Genomic DNA, 21,297 nt, shown 5'->3' with positions numbered 1-21,297 from the left:
AATATATAACAGATTCTTATCAATTACAAATACTGCACTCGATTTGTAACATAGCCCCCAATTAACTGGAATTTCTTTTATCCACACTTCTGCGCAGTAAAATTCATCGAAATTGTTTCTAGGCTTTACATCTAATATTTTATTTACGCTTTTAATGTGAGCAATCAGTGAACACGAGAATGAACAAGCAATACAATACTAATATCGTAATTTACGCTTTATCATAATGCCACTCATAACAGAATAATTTCAAATTTATTAATTGTCTCTCAAGGGAAATCGCTGAATCTCCTAATTAATACGCTGAAAAGTTTTTGATGTGAATGTTATTATGTCTTAATTAGATCGTTATCCCGTAGTTGGGAACTTGGTTCCAATGAAATGATTTCGTATTTTTTTCAAATGTTTGCTGATCAAATCATTATATATGTATATTAAACTATTTATGACACTTTTGGTTACACGTTCACTTCAGGAATAAAGTAATTTACGTAAATACTCCAATTTGAGAGCGAATAAAGCTATGAATTATAAAGTTCACGGAGGATTATTCAATGTGCTTAGATATGTTCAATTAAAGTATTTATTAGAAAAAATGTATCTCCGTGATACTTTTTTGTCAACACTAACCAAATAAAATTAAATACATATGAATTAGCTACTGATTATGCGCTTATTTTTTCGGCTGGAAAACGATAGGATGTTTTTTTTCTATTCTGATTCACTTGAGTCGATTGAAATTTATTATTATTAATCATGTTCAACCAATATAAAGTGGAATACGGAGTAGCAATTGGTTTTTGAGTGTCGTTTACTTCATGCCATTACCAGTCCCACTAAATTATTTTGCTAAATAAAAAAAAATAAATCTCGAACTCGAACATCTATTTTATCCCTCAAACTATTGAATTTTGACCTCTAGATCTATTTTTTAGTGCTTATATCATTAGTCTGCTGAAATTGCAAGTTCACTATAAATTTAAAAACTGAGAAATCGCCAAGCAAACTAACTATATCTTACATGAAAATTTTTATTTGTCTTGCCTATTATAATTTTCTAGCCTATAACTTATGATGGAGCTGGTCTCCAGAACGTCTTAATTGAAGATACTTCTAAATTTTTTCATGCAAAACGTGAGTCTTTTTATATGCAAAGCATGAATGTTTTATAGTCTGTATTGTCTCTATAGAACCATGGCAACAATTCTAATTTTTTCAGCACAACGTGAATGTTTTTATATGCAAAGCATGAATGTTTCATCGTCTGCGCTGTCTCTATAGAAGCATGGCAACAAGCTGCATGATCTGGTCGGCGGAGACAGCGCAGCGTCTGAAGATGTCGCCGCACGCATAGCCTGACGAGCCCAGCCGCGACGCTGCTTGGTACGACACAAGCTCTGTGTTGTTGGGTAGAATGCCGGAGCCTTGCTCAACGTTCCGGTCACCTTCACTAAAATTAAACATTAGAAAGCATTAAAAACATTAGAAAACATTAAACATTAACCAAAATTAAACACTAAATAACATTAAACACTGAAGAACATCAAACCTTAAAACAAGAATAAACAATAAACGACATTAAAGATTAAATAACATTAAACATTGAAGAACATCAAACCTTAAACAACAATAAACAATAAAGGACATTAAACATTAAACAACTTTAAACATATCAGCCATAATATCCTACTATTACAATAATATTGTCAGTCAAGTGCTATGTGTTACGACGAATATTAACGGAAATTAATCGCTGCAATATCGCGAAAGTTGATACAATTTACAAAATCAATGACGTTACATCGCCAGATATAACGGAATTACTCGGAGTAAAATTTAAATAAAAAAATTATTTCAATCCTGATATTTGCTGTTTAAAAAACGTTGTCTTGGTCACTAGTATTTCCGGAACCAGGAACTGTTATAAATAATTTTTACGCGGAATTGTCTAATGCTTTTCTAGATCAACTATATTTTTTATTTATAATTTATACTCAATTGATATATAAAATTAATTTTTAATTATGTTGTGTCAGTGAATGAACCCTCAACTATTTTACGTATTTTACTAGTGAACACACATCTTAGAACCTTAATTCTTCGATTTGATTAATTCTTCGAGAATTCCTCGCAAGTTATTCATAACAAGAATTATTCCTATCTTAAAAGTGACCTTCCCGAACAAACTACACTATTTTCAACTCGACATCTGGTAGAGCCTTCATTAGGTAAACCTTTCATTACATGCAAAATATTAGCTAATCAATCTCTATATCTATGTAATAAATATCACCTCTTTTCACAGAAAAATACCGGTTACTCACTGTGCAAACCGTGAATTTCCCATTCGTCATTTGTGGCTACATTCACGTCTTTGACCTTTAGTATTAATATTTCTAGAAATCAATTAATAGATAATTAACAAAATATAATACTTATTCAGCTTTATTCCTCGAAAAGTAACAGCACTTACTGTGCAAACCGTAAAATTTCCCACTCATCCTCTGTGAGAGGTCTCACGTCTTTGATTTTAATTAATAAAATTTCTAAAAATCAATTGATGAATACAAATAATAAGTAATCATTATTCAGCTTTCTTCCTTAAAAGTAATGGTACTTACTGTAAAAACCGTAGAATTTCACCCTCATCTTTTGTGAGGGGTCTCTCACGTCTCTGATTTCAATTAATAAAATTTCTAAAATCAATTAGTGAATACAAACAATAAGTAATACTTATTCAACTTTCTTCTTTGAAAAGTAACGGCACTTACTATACAAACCGTAGAATTTCCCACTCATCCTTTGTGAGGGCATTCACGTCTTTGGCCGACAGTTCACAGACGAGTTTGTAGCCACAGCCATCCAAGTCAGAGGTTTTGATGGCTTGCAGCAATAAATCTTCGTCCGATTCCATCTGCCTGTTGAATTTCTTTTTCAGTTTGGCGCGATTCGTCTTAGGGTGTGAAGCATTTTTAGGTATAATGATATTTTCCGTGGCATTTTGATCTGCACAAATTAGATGGAGATAATCAGCCGTCAATTGAATTTTAGCTCAAATAATTTCGTTCAGTTCAAATTAAATTGCACCAGCGTCATCTCTTCTAAAAGTTAATGAAAAGAAGCATGAATGGTCTCTCAATTAAGTGTATTCTTTTTGATGTTGGATTCCAATTCAATTGAAAAATGTACATTGTTTCAACGTTGAGCTTCCCGCTACGCCAACAAGAAGCGGCTTCAATATACGTCCAATATTGTAAAATTCAAGTAATTTTATCAGTAAAGATGTTTCTAATAATTATGTAAATACATTCCACCCTGGACGCAAATTATCTCCTGTTCAGTCGTATGTACGAGAATCATGTGCATTCCTTTTGTGTGCATACTTTTGAACTTCGCTAAGCGCATCAACGTTTGAATCAAATAGCTCTAAAAAGAAGCTTTAATCTTATTAAATGGGATTTGTTCATGGAATTGTTCAGCCAAGATAGGATTTTTTTCTGACAAAAATGAGACAAACATTCGTTGTCTCAACAACCATTGTTCTACATAAGCTTGCCACATGAACAATCCAGTTTGGAAAAAATTATCAAATACAATACATACAATACATATTTACCGAATTTATTGCTGCCAGACTTGGTGGGTGCGTGTTTACGGTTGCGAAGAACATTGTATATATTCACAATTATTGGAAATTAAGTAGGTTAAACAAATATAATTTGCATCTGGTACCTGGCCTGGTGGTGCTTGTATGCGGTAGCAATATATATGGTGTTAATTCAAAATTGGAGATTCCCCATGTACAAGGATGAAGATTGTAGTTTGAACCTAATACCTGACTTAGATGCTGCGTGTCTGCGGTAGCGATGTCCATGGTGCTTGCCCCTTCGCCTCCTCTTCTTGAGCCCGGCGGCAGCGGCCAGACCGAGGGCGCCCAAGCCTATGGCCCCCGCGGCGACAGCCCCGGACGCCAGTGCCGCGGCCACTCCAGTCGTCAGGGTCACCGACATCGTGCTTATCTCTGGCAAATTAATATATTTACATGTTATATATAAATAATTCATGATTAAAAGGATAAAATTATTAATAAAAAATAATAAAAATGATATAAGTTTTTAGATGAAGTACGATTAAGAAGTTCAATAGTAACAAATTTATTCTGGTATTAATTTCCAGCATTGATGGCAAAAAACTGACCAGATAAAGTAGAAGTTCATGAAACAGACATTATTCACGTATCAATTTATAGCGTCTAAATTTATGGTCAGGGACACTGCGATGAAATTTTACTGCATAGATATTCAGATGAAATAAATTTGTTTAACTATAGCGACAATTATTTACTGTAGCCAAAAATTCGAGTGACGCATAATTTTCAGGCAATGCACTGTGAATATGAAATATATGGCTATTATATAAAAGACGCAAACGCATTTGACAAATTTTCCTCTAAATTGTTGGCAAAATTGAGCAGGCAGCCATGTATAGTTTAATACGCGAATGTAAATTTTATTGAAGCCTGATATTCATTGTCACCGTTAACTATAACATTTTTTTCAAATGCAGAAAAAATAAATTAAATTGTCATCAAATTGTTGTGCGATCAAACTGATGGATGCTCCCGAATAAAAATATCTAAATCAAGTATAAACTGTACTATAAGTAACACAGTAGATCCGTTCAATTTACATATGAGCTTGATGTTAGAGCTTGAGGAATTCGGTATGTGGTTGAATTGCGAGTCGTGATCGAATGCTGCCGGTTTCAGGACGCGATCATTTTTATAAGCGAGTCTCCCCTCACGCGCGTCCCGGACTACAGCTCTTGCGACACACATGCTGCCAAAACTTGCATTGATTAACTCACGCATGCAGTTCCTCATTGCAGTATCACTGAGAAAAAATTCAAGTCAGTAAAAAAAAAACAGAGTATGAATGATAAAAACATTATCGACAACAAATTTCCAGAACAAAAATTTTCAAAAGAAAAAAAAACTCGAGAACAAATTTAATAAATGTAAAATTACCATTGAAAAGCTCGAATTTAAAAATTGTCAAGAATTTCATTGGGTTAATTCCTTGTAAAATTAGTGTTTTGCATTTGATTTCGAACCTCAATGATTTCGAACCTGTGAAATGAGTGTTTTGCATTTGATTTTATATATGTGTGGAATGGAGCCAGGTCTAAAAGAAAAACAAAATTCTAGACCTTATTTTAAATTAAATGAATTCGATAAATCGTCCCATGTAACGTATTTCAGGAATAAATATTTAATTTAAAAGGAAAAGAAATCGACCTAGGATCCAGTTTGAACAGTCAATTCGTTCTAAAACAGCTATATATTCTAGTTTGGCCCCGTCTTTATTGATTAAATCATGATAAATATATCGAATTCTTTAATCGATAGATTTTCATGCTTAATCATAGGAAATGAACAGTCAAACTGGTCTTTAAATGAACGGGATAAAACGAGCAAATAAAATTTCCAAATTATTTCTACTCTCTGCTTCACGTGAAGCAAGGGAAGAGCGCTACACGTAGAGCTTCTGAACAATAGAGAACAATTGCGTAAAAACACAGTAGTCGCTGCTCGAGTTTCACAAAGATAGAAGCAAAAACTCGAGAGCATGTAAACACTGAACAGGATTGAGACATCTCTTGAAATCCATGTTGGCAACGGGCGCGTGCAAATTGCATGCGTGCTCATATTGACTGCGTTGAAATTATAATACATATTATTGGAATAGACGTGATATACCACTACCTACAAAGAAACATAAGTAGCCAGCTTATGACGCCATAAGTCGCCTTAAAACTTTATGCATTGGTAGGAGCTTTAAGTAATTTCTACTTCATCTTCATGCATGTATGAATTAAGGGATCAAAGGAAAATCTAAGTCAAACTTGTCTTTGAAGTAAAATCTGTGATTCATCTTTGTAGAAAGACACTTTTAAGCTCCTGCACTAACCTCACGGCCAGTCACTAATAACTATTTAATACTGATCATAACTATATACGATCTTTAGGGTTCGATAACAACATTATTACTATGAAGATGTTTCGATGGCGCTATAAAAATGTGTTTCAGTTTGTTTATATAATCGATCGTTTATATTGAAAACCGGCAACTCAAGAGATGTGGTGACGTCATTGGCATTGACGGAAATTAATTTGACGAGTAATTCACTTTACCTTCATCGTTTGAATAATTAAAAAAAACGAAAATAAAATTTCTTGTGGTCATTTATAATTAATTATTGACTTTCAGCCTGATGGTGATAAAATAATACTAGTAATGCTAAAAATAACAGTAAATTTCGCAAATTAAGTCATAACGCGAGTGTATATTTATCCTTGATCCTCGCAATCGATCACCATCAGTTTTAGAGGTTGGGTATCGTTATATTTTGACCTACTTTAATACTAAAATTGCTAGTGAAAAATCCATATTGAATCGATCAAGGGTTGCAGTTGATATTTTATGTGTACAAACCATAAAATTTGAAAGGATTTTGAATATATCGTAAACTAAAAAAACTGCGTTGTAACACATCCATGCGACAACATTTCTTCTCGCTTCGAGTCACCGACATGTGGAACTGCAGCCTCCCTGATGGCATCGTTTACGCTCCGATTATGAACGCCTTCAAGAACAGACTAGACGAAGCTATGCAGGAGCATATGTTCAGTCTTAAAATGCCTAGCACCTTACGGGCCTTGCAATAAGTCCAGCAGCTATCTCAATCAATCGTCATTCGTCAGTTATGGAAAGATCGGGTTCCAAAGGCCGGACCCCTTGTGAATCAAGTCACGAAAAATTCAAGAATCGGCAACAGGCCATTTGCCTATTTCTTCAGTGCCGACACTTCTATTCTATCCTAAGAGAATTAAGAACAGGTTACCATGTTATCATGCAGGTATTTCATATCTTTCTTCCATATAGTAATTTACCATGTCACCTCAATTAATCTTTAGAATGAAATAGATAAACAATGGGTGATCAAGAATCCCCCATTTAATTAATAAACAGGCTTTCGTGGGGAAACATATAAACTGGGATACATATAGCAAAGAGATAAACTGGGAGACATATAGCAAAGAACGAATGATATTATTTTTTAGAGTCTGGGATGAAACAACTCCATTTTTTTCAGTAATCGATCAGAAAACGATATACGGAATTTTTACTGGGGAAACTACACGTTTACAAATTGCCGGTGATCCTCCAATTCTGGCGTGAACAGAGCTATGAATTAACATATTTAAAAGTAATGAATGAAGTAATTTCCATGGATAAGGCAAGGTCAGTTTAAATAAATAAGTTCACCATAGGATTTTTGATCCATTATGTAATTTAAATTGGTCGAATTATTACAAGAATATAATATGCCTGTTTTCTCATGAATTGTTCAACTATTCAAATCTACGTGACATGCGTTCATCGTAAAATTACCAGCCTACAATATTTCAACTAATTTTTTAATTTTCCTTATAAGTAAAATATTCGTTGCAAATCTTCATCATTATTATAAAACACTTATGTTTTACTATCAAAATTAAGTAAATACGATTAACATCCGATATTGATAATTACTTCTTGGCTTTGCAGTTATCATCGAAATTAGAAAATTTCCAAGCAACAAAAGAATATATTTCATACAAATTTAAAACGAATAACCTGGGTCTTGGGATTTTTATACATATCTAATAATAATGAAAATCCTGTACAAGATATGAATTCTTATTCAGTGTGACAAGTAAGATCACAATATTATCGTTCATTTTGAAAATATTTTTTAACAAATTAAACTTTATTACTTCCAACGGTGGTACGGGAAACTAGCTCAAAGCCGAGGCTTGATGCTGATATTTGCGATGGGATTCAGGAAAGATGATAGTCTAAATCTCCCCGCGCACTAACCCCCAACCACCTCATTATTTGAACCGATGCTATGTGTTCATTTTTCAATTAAGCAAGAATCAAACACATCAAGGAAAAACATCTAGTATGTTAAGTTAAAAAAATGCCGGTGCAATAACCGAGGAACGGAGGTCCACTCAACCTTACAAAACGTATATATATTTTTAAATGTATATATATTTTAAACGTATTTTAAACGTATATATAATTTTTTAGCTGTTCTCCGTCTAAAAAACACGTAAAAATCTAAATTATACTTCTATTTTAACATTGATTGATGGATGGCATGCATTTTGCAAGGATCTCGGTCAATGGAAATCCTACTCCCTTGCAATTAACATTAAATTAGATTTCTCACAACGACAATATCTAGCTCACTCAGATATTACTATATTGCACACTATCAGGCTAGTGCGGGATAGATATTCTCTCAAATTTGAAAGCTGCATAATCGTGAATAATGAAAAAATCTAATGTGAGATTATTCACTTTTGTTCACGATCGAAAATGATGTTTGACGTTTTCAAATAAATTTAAGATCTCCAAATATTTTTATCAATCCTTTTAACTAAGCTTTGCAAATTTATCGGGGGGGGGGGGTTCCATGCAGGGATGTAGAAATATTACGGTCGCTTGCCCCCTTGTGGCTGTGCTAGTGTGACCGTGTATGGTACCAAGCGTATAGGGCTCGTGTGACAGTCCCATATATCGACTGCTGGGGTAGCCCCAAGCTCGGCAGCCTGAGAGCGCGCCACACTGCCTAATGCGTATAATTATGAAGATTGTTAGTCAAACCTACACGTCTAAATTTCACTGAGGTTAGCGAGAAGATAAACACTAATGTGAATCCGGTTTATTGTTGCTAATGCAGAGCAGGTGATACGTGATAAAGTTGGCACGGAACATAGACTATTTCTTGACAGGATTAATTGAAGGAAATTGGGACTCCTGCTGGACGTAATGCAACACATTTGTTTGAAACCAGCTGCAGGAAAAACGCAACACCCCGCTAGGTTCTCAAACTCGACAGCCCAAAACGCGTTACACTGCGAATCAAAGATACCTGCTGCTGGGGTAACTTGCCTGGTTACCTCGGCGCACACCACAGCCCCAAGCTCGATAGCCTGAGGACACGCCACACTGCGTATCCAAAGATACCTGCTGCTGGGGTAACTTGCCTGGTTACCTCGGCGCACACCACAGCCCCAAGCTCGATAGCCTGAGGACACGCCACACTGCGTATCAAAGATACCAGCTGCTGGGGTAACTTGTCTGTTTACCGCGGCGCACGCCACAGCCCCAAGCTCGACAGGCTGAGGGAAGCGTCACACTGCGTGTAACAGATACAGGGGTAACTTGTTCGTTTAGCGAACATCTTTCTCTCCCGAAGATCAAAAGCTTGTGACTTTTGATCTGATTTATTATTTGCGTCTCTCGTTTAGTAAATATCGACCCGAAGTCTTTTTAAGGGAAATGAAAATGGAGACTCAGGTGAAATGTCGATGACTAACGCAATAATAATAAATACAAAATAGACGTAGAGAATAACGGAGCTCAAATGACGAAATCTGTGTTGGGGGGAGAAATTATATGGGGAGAAATTTTCTACGCCCGCAGGGCTGTAGTGGATCTATGGATAGAGAACGACCTGTAGGTTAACGAGATTCTTAGAGAAGGAGAGGAGAGTAAACCTTTTTTCCGTATGTATGTTAACCAAGTAATATTTTAAGCAGAAGTCTATCAATAGTTAGGTTTTAGTAAATTAAACACCAACTTATCAAACTCAATCAAAACCAGCTAATTGCGAACGCAAACTTTCTCTGACGATCATCAACGTTCTCATGATCGTCGTATCGGTGTTTGGAAAACATAACTTCGCATTTGATTTGCCTATTAATTCTTGATTAGAATCATGTTGACATGGAAGAATAATGCACGCTAATTAAAGGAAGATCTATTCAAACAAAAAAAAAAAAAAAAAACTCCCACGTGACTTCCGTTGCAACATAAAAAATGTTTTTTATTTGTATTGTATAACAATTTAAAAATCCCATTTCATTTGTGAATGCTATATTTTTCTCTCAGTTCAGTTTTGCAATTCCTTACTATCATCTCACTAGGAATGAATTTTTAGGCCCAGAAATATCATTATCGAGAATAAGCACACAAACAGACCCAATTATCACAACTCCAGGCTTTAAACAATTTTCAGTGATAAGTCAATTGAACTGTATTTTCGATTGCCATTATTTACATAAAAGTCACAGAGGGCATTTTATAGTGCACCTCAATAGAGAGTGAAGCATGAACAAGCGTGTGTATTGGTGGGCGCTTTCACTGAGACTAGCATTTTATAGGGTCTAGTTTTTACAACAGTTGTTTGGGTCCGAGGGACCAGAAGAACAACGGTGCTTCATCGTATTCCGTTTCGCGTTTCCATATTCATGGAAATGTTCGAGATTCTTGATTTTGCGGTTTTTGGTGTTCGATCAATCGTCAAGTGAATTGTTATTATTAAGACACAAAATTATCCATGATGTATTTGCACGATCCATGATGTATTTGCACGATCAGATTAGTGTATTTTTTACAGAATAAATGAACTACGAATTTAAATTCGATCCAACTCTGTGATTCAAACTATTGTTATCCATTGGAATATTTTAGGCTGACGAGAAACAGGTATGAAGTATAGCATTATTCACAATCAAATTAATTTCCGATAGTGTTTATTTAGGCATAAATTTTGGTCGATACTAGACCATTTCTTTATCTGCATAAATAAAAAAAACATTCAGGAGCTATGGCAGACTTATATGGAAAAATTTGTCTCACGAAGTTTTCAAACGTTTAATTGTCACCACCTTTGATTCATTTCATGCTAGAGCTGCGCTAAAGGTTCCGATTTCTTATAATAAAATTAAAACACATTTTTGGTGCTGTAAAAATGCTCCGAGAAGTAATTCGAAATCAGTTAGGGTGTATCTACTCTCTCAGCTTGGTTCTCGCAGCTACTTTCTAAACTCCAATACACAGATTTCTAGCCAATAAGCCACCGAGGTATCAGGGAAATGACATAATGCTTCATGTAAGATCAAGATTATTCGAGATTTTAGATCATTAGAAATCATAGGCGAATTTTCCGTAGCTAACTGCTGGTCGAACACCTATCATATTCGTCGGTTTTCGAGGCTTAGTATATACTTGAGCTGTGGACCCTTTTCGGATTTTTTGATTTCTGTTGCGGGTCCCAGTTTAATTCACCATAAAAGCAAGGCCAGTTTTTGCAAGGAATTTTTCTCTCTGAGAGTGTTATTAACTTGCAGCTGCTTCAGCGTCAGTGTGGTATGTAAAATAGAAATTCGAGACTGATATAATTGTGGGAGAGCTCCACCTGGATGCTCGTTCCTAAATCAGACTTTGAAAAATACGTTTTTTTAAAATGATGTTCTAAGATTGATCCAGTAAATTTACAGGATACTTTGTAAAGTATCCCAAATATTTGAATCTCATGATAAATTGCTTGCTCTATTTTAATGAGCATGTTTTCTTCGTTTTATGAGGATAATTCTATGCTCACATGTAAATTACTTAAAGAATCATGTTCTATCTACGAAAAGTAAATCGAAGATAAAATTCATGGGATTCATTAAATTCTTTTCGTAATGCAGGTTGCACGATGCAACAATTGCTTGAGTTGCGGAGACGATTTCGCCCGTAAAACTCATGTGATTTATCAATGATATAACATTAAATATTTTAAAAATATGTTGTGATTGGATTTGAAATTCATGGGAAAATTAGTGCGAGAGCCAATTTATACTAACAATTTTTGACAGTAATTATTTTAATGGGTCATGAAACATTTCGTTTATTGAATTTATGATCTATGAATAATTAATGGTGACAAGCGCAAATGAATAGATATTACAAGAAGATATAAACAATGAAAATAATTGAAAACTTCCCCATATTTTCACTGAAACATTTCCGGCCCAGCTTTCATCTTAAGTTCTACATACATGAATGCAATTATGTACAACAATTTTCGTGCGGATTAAAATCCCATTTAAAAATGTTTCATCTCAAGATAATGTTATTCACGGGACGGAGTTTACACAGCAATATCATATAACATCAGACGATAAGAGCCTTTTTCAAAAGAATTTACAAGCTGCCAACGACGGTGTTGTAGATGCTGCCATCGCAATACAATGGCTTGGCTCAGCGCTTTCACTAATGCCGAAACCGGTTCTCGTAGATCCTTCCCAAGCCGTAGTGGCTTCATCAAAAAAGTCGGTCAGCGGGAAGCTGGAAGCTGCAAGGGGAAGCTTTAACTTCATTGGGAATCATGCAGAGAAGTTTAACAGATGCCCAGAAATTAGCATCGGCGGGAATAATTTACTTCAGTAAGTTACGCTAGCTTGTGGTTAATATTCTTGAGTTTGAGCTTGCATTTATGAGAGCAGAAGCGGTAGAAATAAAATGGACTGCACTCATTTAAATAGGATTTGATATCGCCTGTAGAAAATTTAGCTGAATAAATCTTACAAGCATTATAGGCATGAAAGCCGAAGTATTGATGTTATAGAATCTTAATAATTAGATATATAGAGGCCAGTAATGGTAATTTGTTAGATGTTCATGTCTTAAAATTGGTGTTATTAAAGGCTAATAAAACTATTTTAATAGGAATTCATTTAATAGGGGAGCTTCTTAAGCGTTTGGATGTTGGGTACTACCTAGCTGTTTTTACCATGTTCCACTGATCGAAATAATTTTTACTGATAAAATAAACACTAAAATTATATGAACGCATTGTCGTATTTTATAATTTTTATATGTATGATAATTGAACAGAGTTTTGGCAGAAGAAGACCAATAAAATGAGGTTATATTATTGTGTGATTAAAATATAGAAATTGGTTGGTAACCATTGCTAATTATTGAATCTATTGCTTTCGTATTTGTATTAATTCGATAGAACTTCTGAATTCTCTTCAAAACTTAAAGCAGTCGCTGCGAATTACTTGGGGGTACCATTCTTCATCCATGGTATAACAAACAAATGAAAAATCTTTAAATAATTCAGAAGATGCGAATTACCTTACTTTTTTTCGTTCCACATCGAGCAAAATTTTTCCCACGACTGCAACGAAGACATCCATTAACTTTTTCTTGCCCAAATTAAAAAGGTTGCTCGGAGTAATAAAAATTACATGAGGAGCTTGTTCTATTACCTATCATTAGCTCCATGTGACCTAAAACACAACCTGCAGACCGGCAAAAACCAATGTTTTTCTCGTTCGGTTGAGTCGGAGAATGAAGACTCCAACAAAGACCGAGACTTTCATTTTTACAAATGTATATTGAACGAGTCGGAAATGCCCCGCCATATAACAACATATAATAAGGGTTTTCTTCTCATATATTTTTATATTGAAAGCTGTAGATTACAGTGAGGTCGAAATTAATTCAAGAGTTTCATTGAGATTTCCGTTTTGTATCGGTAGGAGTTATCAGAGTCATAGATATTTAGCCTATATGCAACGTATCTCATCACAAGATCTCATCACTAGTGAGTGGGTACTTAAATGACTTAGCAGTAAGTTAATAAATAAACTAATAAATAAATAAATAAATAGATAAATAAATATTTGATCTAGTTTCTAAAATAAATATTAATTAGTAAATAAATGTCGGGTCGCTATTAATGGTTATGTTTTGAATTGAGATCGAATATTTTTTCAGGTGATGAATATTTAAATGCAGTTCAATTTTCAAATGCTAAATCGTTATTATTCAAATGATAAATCAAACAAGCTGATGTTCACAGGCATAAATTCCTGCAACTACACTAAGGAACTAATTATTTTCAGTTTTCAGCAATGAATTTTTATCAATTACACGTTTTTTATAAATTTAAAAAACTACACATAGATGGATGTATGTCTTGTGTTTTGTTAACACTGAACCGGACCTGAAATTCTAGCCCGGTACTTTATAATGCATTTTTAATTCGTTCAGATTGTATTATAAGTAAAAAAACTGTTTTCGAATTTGGCACATGATAAATACGTATCCGAAGTCACTCCCGCATTTCAGTTTCAATGTATATTTTAAGCAGCCATTCTAATTAAAATTAGATAATATTTCTAATAAGCTAAATAATTTGTGTATAAATGTTCGATGTTTAAATATAACCTATTTTTGACCGTTTGGCTCCTGCTCAGCTAATCAGATTTTTAGGCTGTACAAGTTAACCGTATCATTTCTTCTATTAAGTAATTTACTGGTGAATCAGAAGTAAGCCGTTAGGGTTGATCACTGTAATCTGCTTACCCTGTTAGTGATTGCTTGCAGAGAAAAATAAATTTACAAGTGATAATCGGCAAAAACGTTGGGCCGATTGCGTACGAAAAATTATTCATCTCCAGAAGTTTTCACCCTTCGACGCTCCTTGTTCGTTTCCAACTTTAACTGTTTATGGAATTTCGAAATGGTTTTCCTGACTTGCATGCGACTCTGAGGACAAGTTCCAGATAGTTTGCTGCAATTAAAACCATCAAGGCCGAGCTGTCCGGCTATTTTGTAGTCAGCATGCCCAGGGTTCGTCTGCTGTTGACCCGGGGTCGCTTGGAAGATATTCATGCCAAGCTCTTCGATCCTGAGAACACGCAATCGTAGATTCAGAAATTAATTGCGGTTTTATTTTGACGACTCATGCCATTATCCTTGACTATTTCTACATGTACTGATAAATCAAAGAGAAAGAGTCTAAAGCATTTTAAAATGTCAATAAACTTTGAAAGCAACTTGTAATTCAAATTAATAACGTTTTTTCGAACGTTTGTTTGTAGATGTACAAAGTAAATGTTTTACAATTACTCACCTCATTTGACTTAAAACTTCAAATTCGAATTCCGTGAGCAAGCGCTGCTTCTGCCGCGTGAGGTCGCAAGTCAGTCGAAAAGCGCAGTGAGCTGCAGTTTTCCAAGCAGCAGATGTTACGTTTCGTTTGCCATTGTTCGATGTCCCAATTGTATAGTTTCTTCCTCCGTCAGGAGGCTCTTTCTGTCCAGTATCAACAATAGGTTTCCGTTGCCCATGATCAAGGTTCAAGTTTCTTTTGTACCTGCTTCTGTTTGAGTAATAACTGTCCCGTTTGCTGTAAACTCTGTGCTTGTCGTATCCTTTATGATCGTGTTCATCCTGATAGTCGTCTGGAGAATAGTCTACACCATTTTCACGGTACCAACGATCATACCAGTCTTCGTACCAGTCACGTCTGTAATAGCCTCCAGTTGATCCATAGTAGGGATCTGGTTCATCATACTTGTAGGACTTCTTATAATAAACGTAGTTTGAGAAAAAGTTTCGGCTAGCGATGATGGCTACAACAGCTAGGGCCCCTATTCCAATGAGACCCAAATTCAGTTGATACCAACCCGATAGCGCCGTGCCGATACCACCGCCGAAGCCTCCACCGCCACCATATCGCGGAGGTACGACTGCACCGTAGCCGCCGTGGATGTAGGGGTGTGAGTAGTTCGCAGAGTACGTATAATTTGTACCATTTGCGTATATAAGAGTGTGGATGTGGGTTACGTTATGGACGTGCAGGTGAGGAACTTTCTCATTTAGTACGGCTTGTGGAACCTCGACCACAATAGTCCGTTCTTGGGCCTGTTCAGGCTCAAACTGGAGGTCCGACCGTTGATGGTGCTCGTGGAATGGCTGTGGAGAGTTGAGGACTGTTGGTGACAGTGTCGTTACCTCTACACTGCTGGGCCAGAGGAAGCTGAACATCCTGCAATAAATTATTTAGATTTTTCACTTTGTTACTATATTTTTAACATGATTTATATTGCAAAAGACTATATATGAACTTTCGTGGGAATACATTTGACTATTTTTTATTATATATCCAAAATTTATTAAACGCTAAATTCAAGCATGGATTTTGAGTTTAGAACACGTGTGTTTAGAAAAAGTCTATCAGTGAAATGAATGAAAAATTAATTTTGATATCAAACAGGATGGAGATGGAGAATTGTATGATAAGGATGAAAAACTATTTAAAATTGAAATCTCATTTTAATTTTTTATATCCGTATTAGAAAAAAATTCATAGCAGATGATAAGAGGTAAGCGTAATTTTCTAAAAAATTTCAGTTAACTGCATCAGCTCTTTTTATGAAATTTTATATGTAAAGATGATAAAAAGTGAATTTATTGTTACTAATTATTGACTGCTGGATTTAATTCGTGAGAATTATTTCTTCGTGATTTATTTCCGGTCCAGAAATTACGCTACCTACACAGGGATTTTTTATTAACTTCTGCTCGCTAATTAAAGGTTCGTTGGCTGAATCAGAATAAAGATTAATTTTCCTGAAAAAACTGAAGCGAATTCAAAGTTCAATTTTTAATCTATGCAAAAAATTTGAATTATCTATTTTTAAGTCTAAAATTTTGTTCAGTATATAGGCTGAACAAAATATGGATAAAATATATCCATTATAAAATATGAATAATTAAAATTCATAATTCTATAAAATTATTCTTATCGTAAAAGGAATCTGTTCATAACTCTGAATTCATTCAATGGAAGAATGAGAACCACATATGAAAAAAACATTGATGCACTATATTTTAAAATGGGAGAAAATTTATCAATGTAAATTATTGAAAATTAGATTAATTGTTGACCAATCTGAAGAAAATTAGATTTATAGGTGTTCAAATTGAAGAAATTAGATTTGCTGTTACTAATTAATTATAAAGACTATATTGTAATATGCAGCATTTCTTTTAGCTTACCTGATCAGAGAAAGGATTTTTTACCCATTTCTGACTCGTGTTGTCACCCGACGAAGGTCGAAGACGATTCACTTCATTGCAAAAATCAGTCAACATCAAAAACGCATGTCATTTGTGAAAAACCGGTTGCTGAATTGAATATTCTTAGGAAAGTTTGACTAAAACCCGATTTTCAGGTAACTAATTTATAGAAAATTTGCACTTATGAAACTAATTGACTCATAAGAAGATATTGAAAATTTCGGCTCGCGAAACCGAATTTCTGGGTTACTTTTTAACGAAAGTTCTAATTATTGACGGAATACTCTCGTGTCAATAGCTTAGATTACAATCTGAAAAAAATATCAGTGTACAGTTAGGAAAGATGAGCACGTGCGGTACTATTTAGTTACTTATGAAGTTCTTACTGTAAAAAAAAAGACATAATATGAAAACATTAGTAAATTTACAAATAATAAAAATTTATTAACGCGATTATAGCATTAAAGTTGTGGAACGAAATTTATTGATCATATTTGTTTTACGTTAAAGATTAAACGAGCATTAATAACTTTCTGCTCGAATCTGAAATAATAGAAAAATATTTTGAGAAATACTCCCAAATTTATTTTTTTCTGAAGATGCTCACGTGTTGGACAATTTTCTCTTTCTTTTCCTTTATTCACTAGAAATAAAACTTCTATCATAAAATAAAAAAGTTCGAGTTTTTTGCTTCCGAACAACACAACTCGACTCAATAAAACTTTTTATACACTCGGAACCCTTTAATTTTCGTGTTAACAATCTACTGACATGGTTCTCGATCACTTGTGGGTAGTTTGGAGTCTTGAATGGATCTCAAACATATAAGTTTCTTCTATCCATTATGTTTCACGTGATCTCTTTTTACTTTTTTTATGCTTGTGGTCAAGTCGTTTCCTGAACAAACAATAATTAAATCTTCGCCTTTTATGATCGAGATCGTTGATGTTCATACCACTTTTCATCGTTGATCATTCCTTTATTACTTCATTAGTAAAAATCCTCACAATCTCCAATGATTTGTATTTTAAGAACTTTAGAGATCAGCAAAATTTGATAAAAATCAATATTCGCTTTGAATAATTACCACTCAGTCATTAGCTTGACGTGAATCGTGTTTTATACATTCTAGTGTTGCTTGGCACATCAAAAATGTTTTGGATATCTTCGTATTAAGATCCTGTTTCTAGAGTCTGTAATTCACGCAAAAACAACTTGTCAAGGGACGCACTGTCGCTTGGGGTGCTCCATTAATCAGGAAAAGTTGTTCTTAATGCACGTGAGTATTGCGACGAATTCCAAACTTCTGCTCTTCAACGTCAAGCACTCAAAAATTTCTTGAATAAATCGACCAACATGTACAAAAAACATTAGTAACGCATCTGCTTGTGTACGGAATCCATCTTTCTCACTCAGGAATGCCTCGGAACTGTCGCCCTATAACTGGCGATCGAAGAGCACAACCCTGTTCAGGCACCGTCCGTCTCCAGAGCGTATCTGAAGCGCTGGTCTCTGCAGAGTCGTAGCGTATCCTGCCTCAACTCTCTCGCAAGCCAGAGACGAAAATGGTGGCTGGTGTTCAGGAATGAGATTCTCTTGCATCCGTGGCTTGGCAGCGTATGTTGCGATTGCAGATTGGGGAGGCGGAAGAGAAAATCCCTGCATGAGCTAGAGGAAAGTTGACTTGCCGAAGATGGTTCGTCGTTCCAAAGGCTTCTCTGTAATTTCTTTTGACGAACTACCGTTATTTTCAGCCAACTTCCTTCTGAAATTAATCACAATGAGGATGTTCTGCTGCCGCAACGGGAATGCAATGGAAAAGTATTTACTGACACTTCTCTTCGCTGGTAATACTATTTTATGAGTAACTGCTTGAAGTGTTAATTTTCACAGTACTAAAAGAGTGAAAATGATATAATTGTAAACAGTCTTGCTAGAATTGCTTCACTCCTTAAAATTCTGCACCGAAGAAGGAAAACCAATTCGGGTAATGATTGCTTCAATTTTAAATTTCTAATTTATACATCCTGATGTTAACATTGATTTCTTCAGCCCACACATGAAGGGATACATCATTTGTCCACTGAAAATGGCAATAATAACGGCTATAAATATTAATGTTGCCAAAAACTTTCCTCTTAAGTAAAACGTCTAAAAAGGGCGAAGTCTGACAACTCAAACGAGAATTTCAGAGCCATGCAGATAATTGCGAAATTTCCAGCGTATATTCCATGTACAAATAGACTTGGCTGTAGAAAAAGCATCATGCCCCAAGTGAAAGCGATGAATGTTTTCTCCCAAAAAACTTGATCTATGTTTTTCATATCTGCGGTAATATAGATCACACTTTTTAAGGCCTTCTCCTAAATGTCGATAATATGAAATTTTTTTTCATCAATTGGGCAATTTTCATCAAAAATGGCAAAACTATGAGAATTGGCTATTAGATTCGCATACTTTAAAGCGTTATTTTAGTAGATTTCAAAGTTGTATATTTTATAAAGTAGTTCTAATAAGTTTTAAAGCAGTGCAGTGCACTTTACACAGAAGTTGTTTTAGATAATAGAGTTCAACGATTTATATAGCAGATATAATCGGTTTTAAAGGCAATTATACTTAACAAAGTAGTTATAACAAGATTTAGTTACATACTTCCTAAAGTAATTCCTCAACTCACGCAAGAAGATAACTTTTTTTTTAATCACCGCATGGTGACATTTTTTGTTATGCCCGTCATAAATACATAAATACATAGTACATAAAGTACGATGAGGCGTGCGAAATTACTTCATTAGAGGCATCTCGAATAATGAAGTCTGCTGAATAATAAAAGACGATCTTACACCTCATAAAGCGCAGATTTTAATAATTTGTTCAAAAACTATTGTTTCCTAGAGCATAAGTTGACCGTGAATATTGCATTTCATAAATCAAGAATTTTTAAGTCGATTCTCAGAGGTAAATTTTTGCAAGGCTCAAAATTTAAAATTTTACCGAACTTTTACAACACTCCAATTTTCTGGCAATCGTCACAGTAGGAAAAGGTTGCGTTATGGAATAAATTTGATTTGATATGAGTTGTCAAGTATTTGAGATAAAATGTTCAATAAATGTTATAGGAATCACGTAAATTTTATGCAACAATGAAGGAGTACTGCATTTTATTTTATTTATGTATAAATGTAACGAAGTATGCCTCACATATACTGTACATTTGTATGCACAATTTTTCGATTTATACATATTTAGTTTTCTACCATATAATAATTTTCTTCTTATCAAAACGAGTTCAATAACTTGATATGAAATCCTTAATTAAATTTATTGCCAGAGAACAAGTTTAAACTTTTGTCCCTGCATCCGATGCCTCTCAAGATAAAAAAAACACAAAATGTACCAAGTAAAGTAATGGCATTGATCAATGATTCTGTTCGACATAAAAGTTTCTAAATCTTAACTGTAACTGGAACAGGATATTAATATGGCACTTCATTGGACTCTTCCCTCCTGGTGGAATCATTGCAGTCATTGTATTTTCATTGCGACTAATCGCAATTATTAAATATTTATTTCCATAACTGGATCATTTGTTGAATAGTTAGTTACTGATATTTGTACTCATTTTATCAAAATTGATTATTAATAATTAAAAATTTGATTTTCGTGCGCTGGTTTGCTTAAAATCTTAGGAAATTCGCAGTCAAGTGTTAGGTAATTTGGATAGAATATAATATATTCTATCTTTCTTTGTGAGGAACGCGTATCTTGATCGAGTGACTTGATTGAAATATGCATATAGAATGTTGAAACGATCAGAAGATATGAACGGAATAATTAAAGCACTTTTCACAATTTTTATTGTCATTTAATTCCTGTAATATATTCATCAGCGCACGCAGTGTTGGTGATTGACTATTTATTTAATAATTGTGCAGTTTTTTCTACGATTATATAGAACGCTATTTAATTCTAGTGGATAAAAATATGCGTCAACATATTTATCTGTTTTATTGCATCATAGCGTTACTATGAACATCGCACTTAAGCTATAATCATATACAAGAAAATTAAAAGTATATAATTTGGTCTGTGAGAGGTAATTAGGATAATTAAGATTGGATTTAGCGTGAATTGACATAAGTATCAAATCGATCCAATTATGTTATTGCACTAGTCAAAATTGTTCCTATAGATCATATGGTCCAATCGAAACTTTTTTATAATGTAATGCAAATATAAATGCTCCACTAATATATTATTGATAAATATTTGCTGTACAATATCTACAATTGACGTTAACTAAATTCACTCATGTTTTCGCGAAAAGTTTAATTTCAAGTTATATGTACACACATAAAGCAACCAAATAGTAACATGAGAGGTCAACTTATGAAACTGTTGGTTATTTCAGCCCGAACTTGTTTCTGGTTCCCACTTCATTTATTGTCATTCATTCCGTATGCTGAAAAATAGAAAGCTGTTCTACGTTTTCACAACTGACACACTAAACTTCTACTTCATAAATGCCTGA

At 34.4% G+C, this 21,297-nt stretch overlaps 2 protein-coding genes across 2 annotated transcripts; both read right to left on the bottom strand.

The window, feature by feature from the left end:
- Positions 1-536: 536 nt before the first annotated feature.
- On the bottom strand, positions 537-4,747 carry LOC108666148. The gene is made up of 4 exons (XM_018152965.2): positions 4,690-4,747; positions 3,836-4,021; positions 2,772-3,006; positions 537-1,450 (listed from the first exon to the last, which is right to left on the bottom strand). Exons 2-4 carry the CDS (start codon positions 4,008-4,010, stop codon positions 1,276-1,278), a joined length of 585 nt encoding a protein of 194 aa, XP_018008454.1. The 5' UTR covers positions 4,011-4,021; positions 4,690-4,747; the 3' UTR covers positions 537-1,275.
- A 7,858-nt stretch (positions 4,748-12,605) lies between these two features.
- On the bottom strand, positions 12,606-17,079 carry LOC108666162. The gene is made up of 3 exons (XM_018152980.1): positions 16,746-17,079; positions 14,815-15,732; positions 12,606-14,589 (listed from the first exon to the last, which is right to left on the bottom strand). Exons 2-3 carry the CDS (start codon positions 15,729-15,731, stop codon positions 14,346-14,348), a joined length of 1,161 nt encoding a protein of 386 aa, XP_018008469.1. The 5' UTR covers position 15,732; positions 16,746-17,079; the 3' UTR covers positions 12,606-14,345.
- Between the last annotated feature and the right edge of the window lie 4,218 nt (positions 17,080-21,297).

This window comes from Hyalella azteca, unplaced genomic scaffold (genome assembly GCF_000764305.2).
Source record: "Hyalella azteca isolate HAZT.00-mixed unplaced genomic scaffold, Hazt_2.0.2 contig1600, whole genome shotgun sequence".
NCBI lineage: Eukaryota > Metazoa > Arthropoda > Malacostraca > Amphipoda > Hyalellidae > Hyalella > Hyalella azteca.
The sequence above is the reverse complement of the archived record's forward strand: the minus strand, read 5'-3'. Positions and strand labels throughout refer to the sequence as shown.

Bases quoted from the DNA above. Each gene is read 5' to 3' on its own strand.
- LOC108666148 (XM_018152965.2), bottom strand. From the start codon at position 4,010: ATGTCGGTGACCCTGACGACTGGAGTGGCCGCGGCACTGGCGTCCGGG. The intron at 3,007-3,835 runs GTATTAGGTTCA...TAATTTGTGCAG, and splicing joins ACACGCAGCATCTAAGTCAG to ATCAAAATGCCACGGAAAAT. The intron at 1,451-2,771 runs GTAAGTGCCGTT...GTTTAATTTTAG, and splicing joins GAAATTCTACGGTTTGTATA to TGAAGGTGACCGGAACGTTG.
- LOC108666162 (XM_018152980.1), bottom strand. From the start codon at position 15,731: ATGTTCAGCTTCCTCTGGCCCAGCAGTGTAGAGGTAACGACACTGTCA. The intron at 14,590-14,814 runs GTGAGTAATTGT...GCGTGTTCTCAG, and splicing joins GAAGTTTTAAGTCAAATGAG to GATCGAAGAGCTTGGCATGA.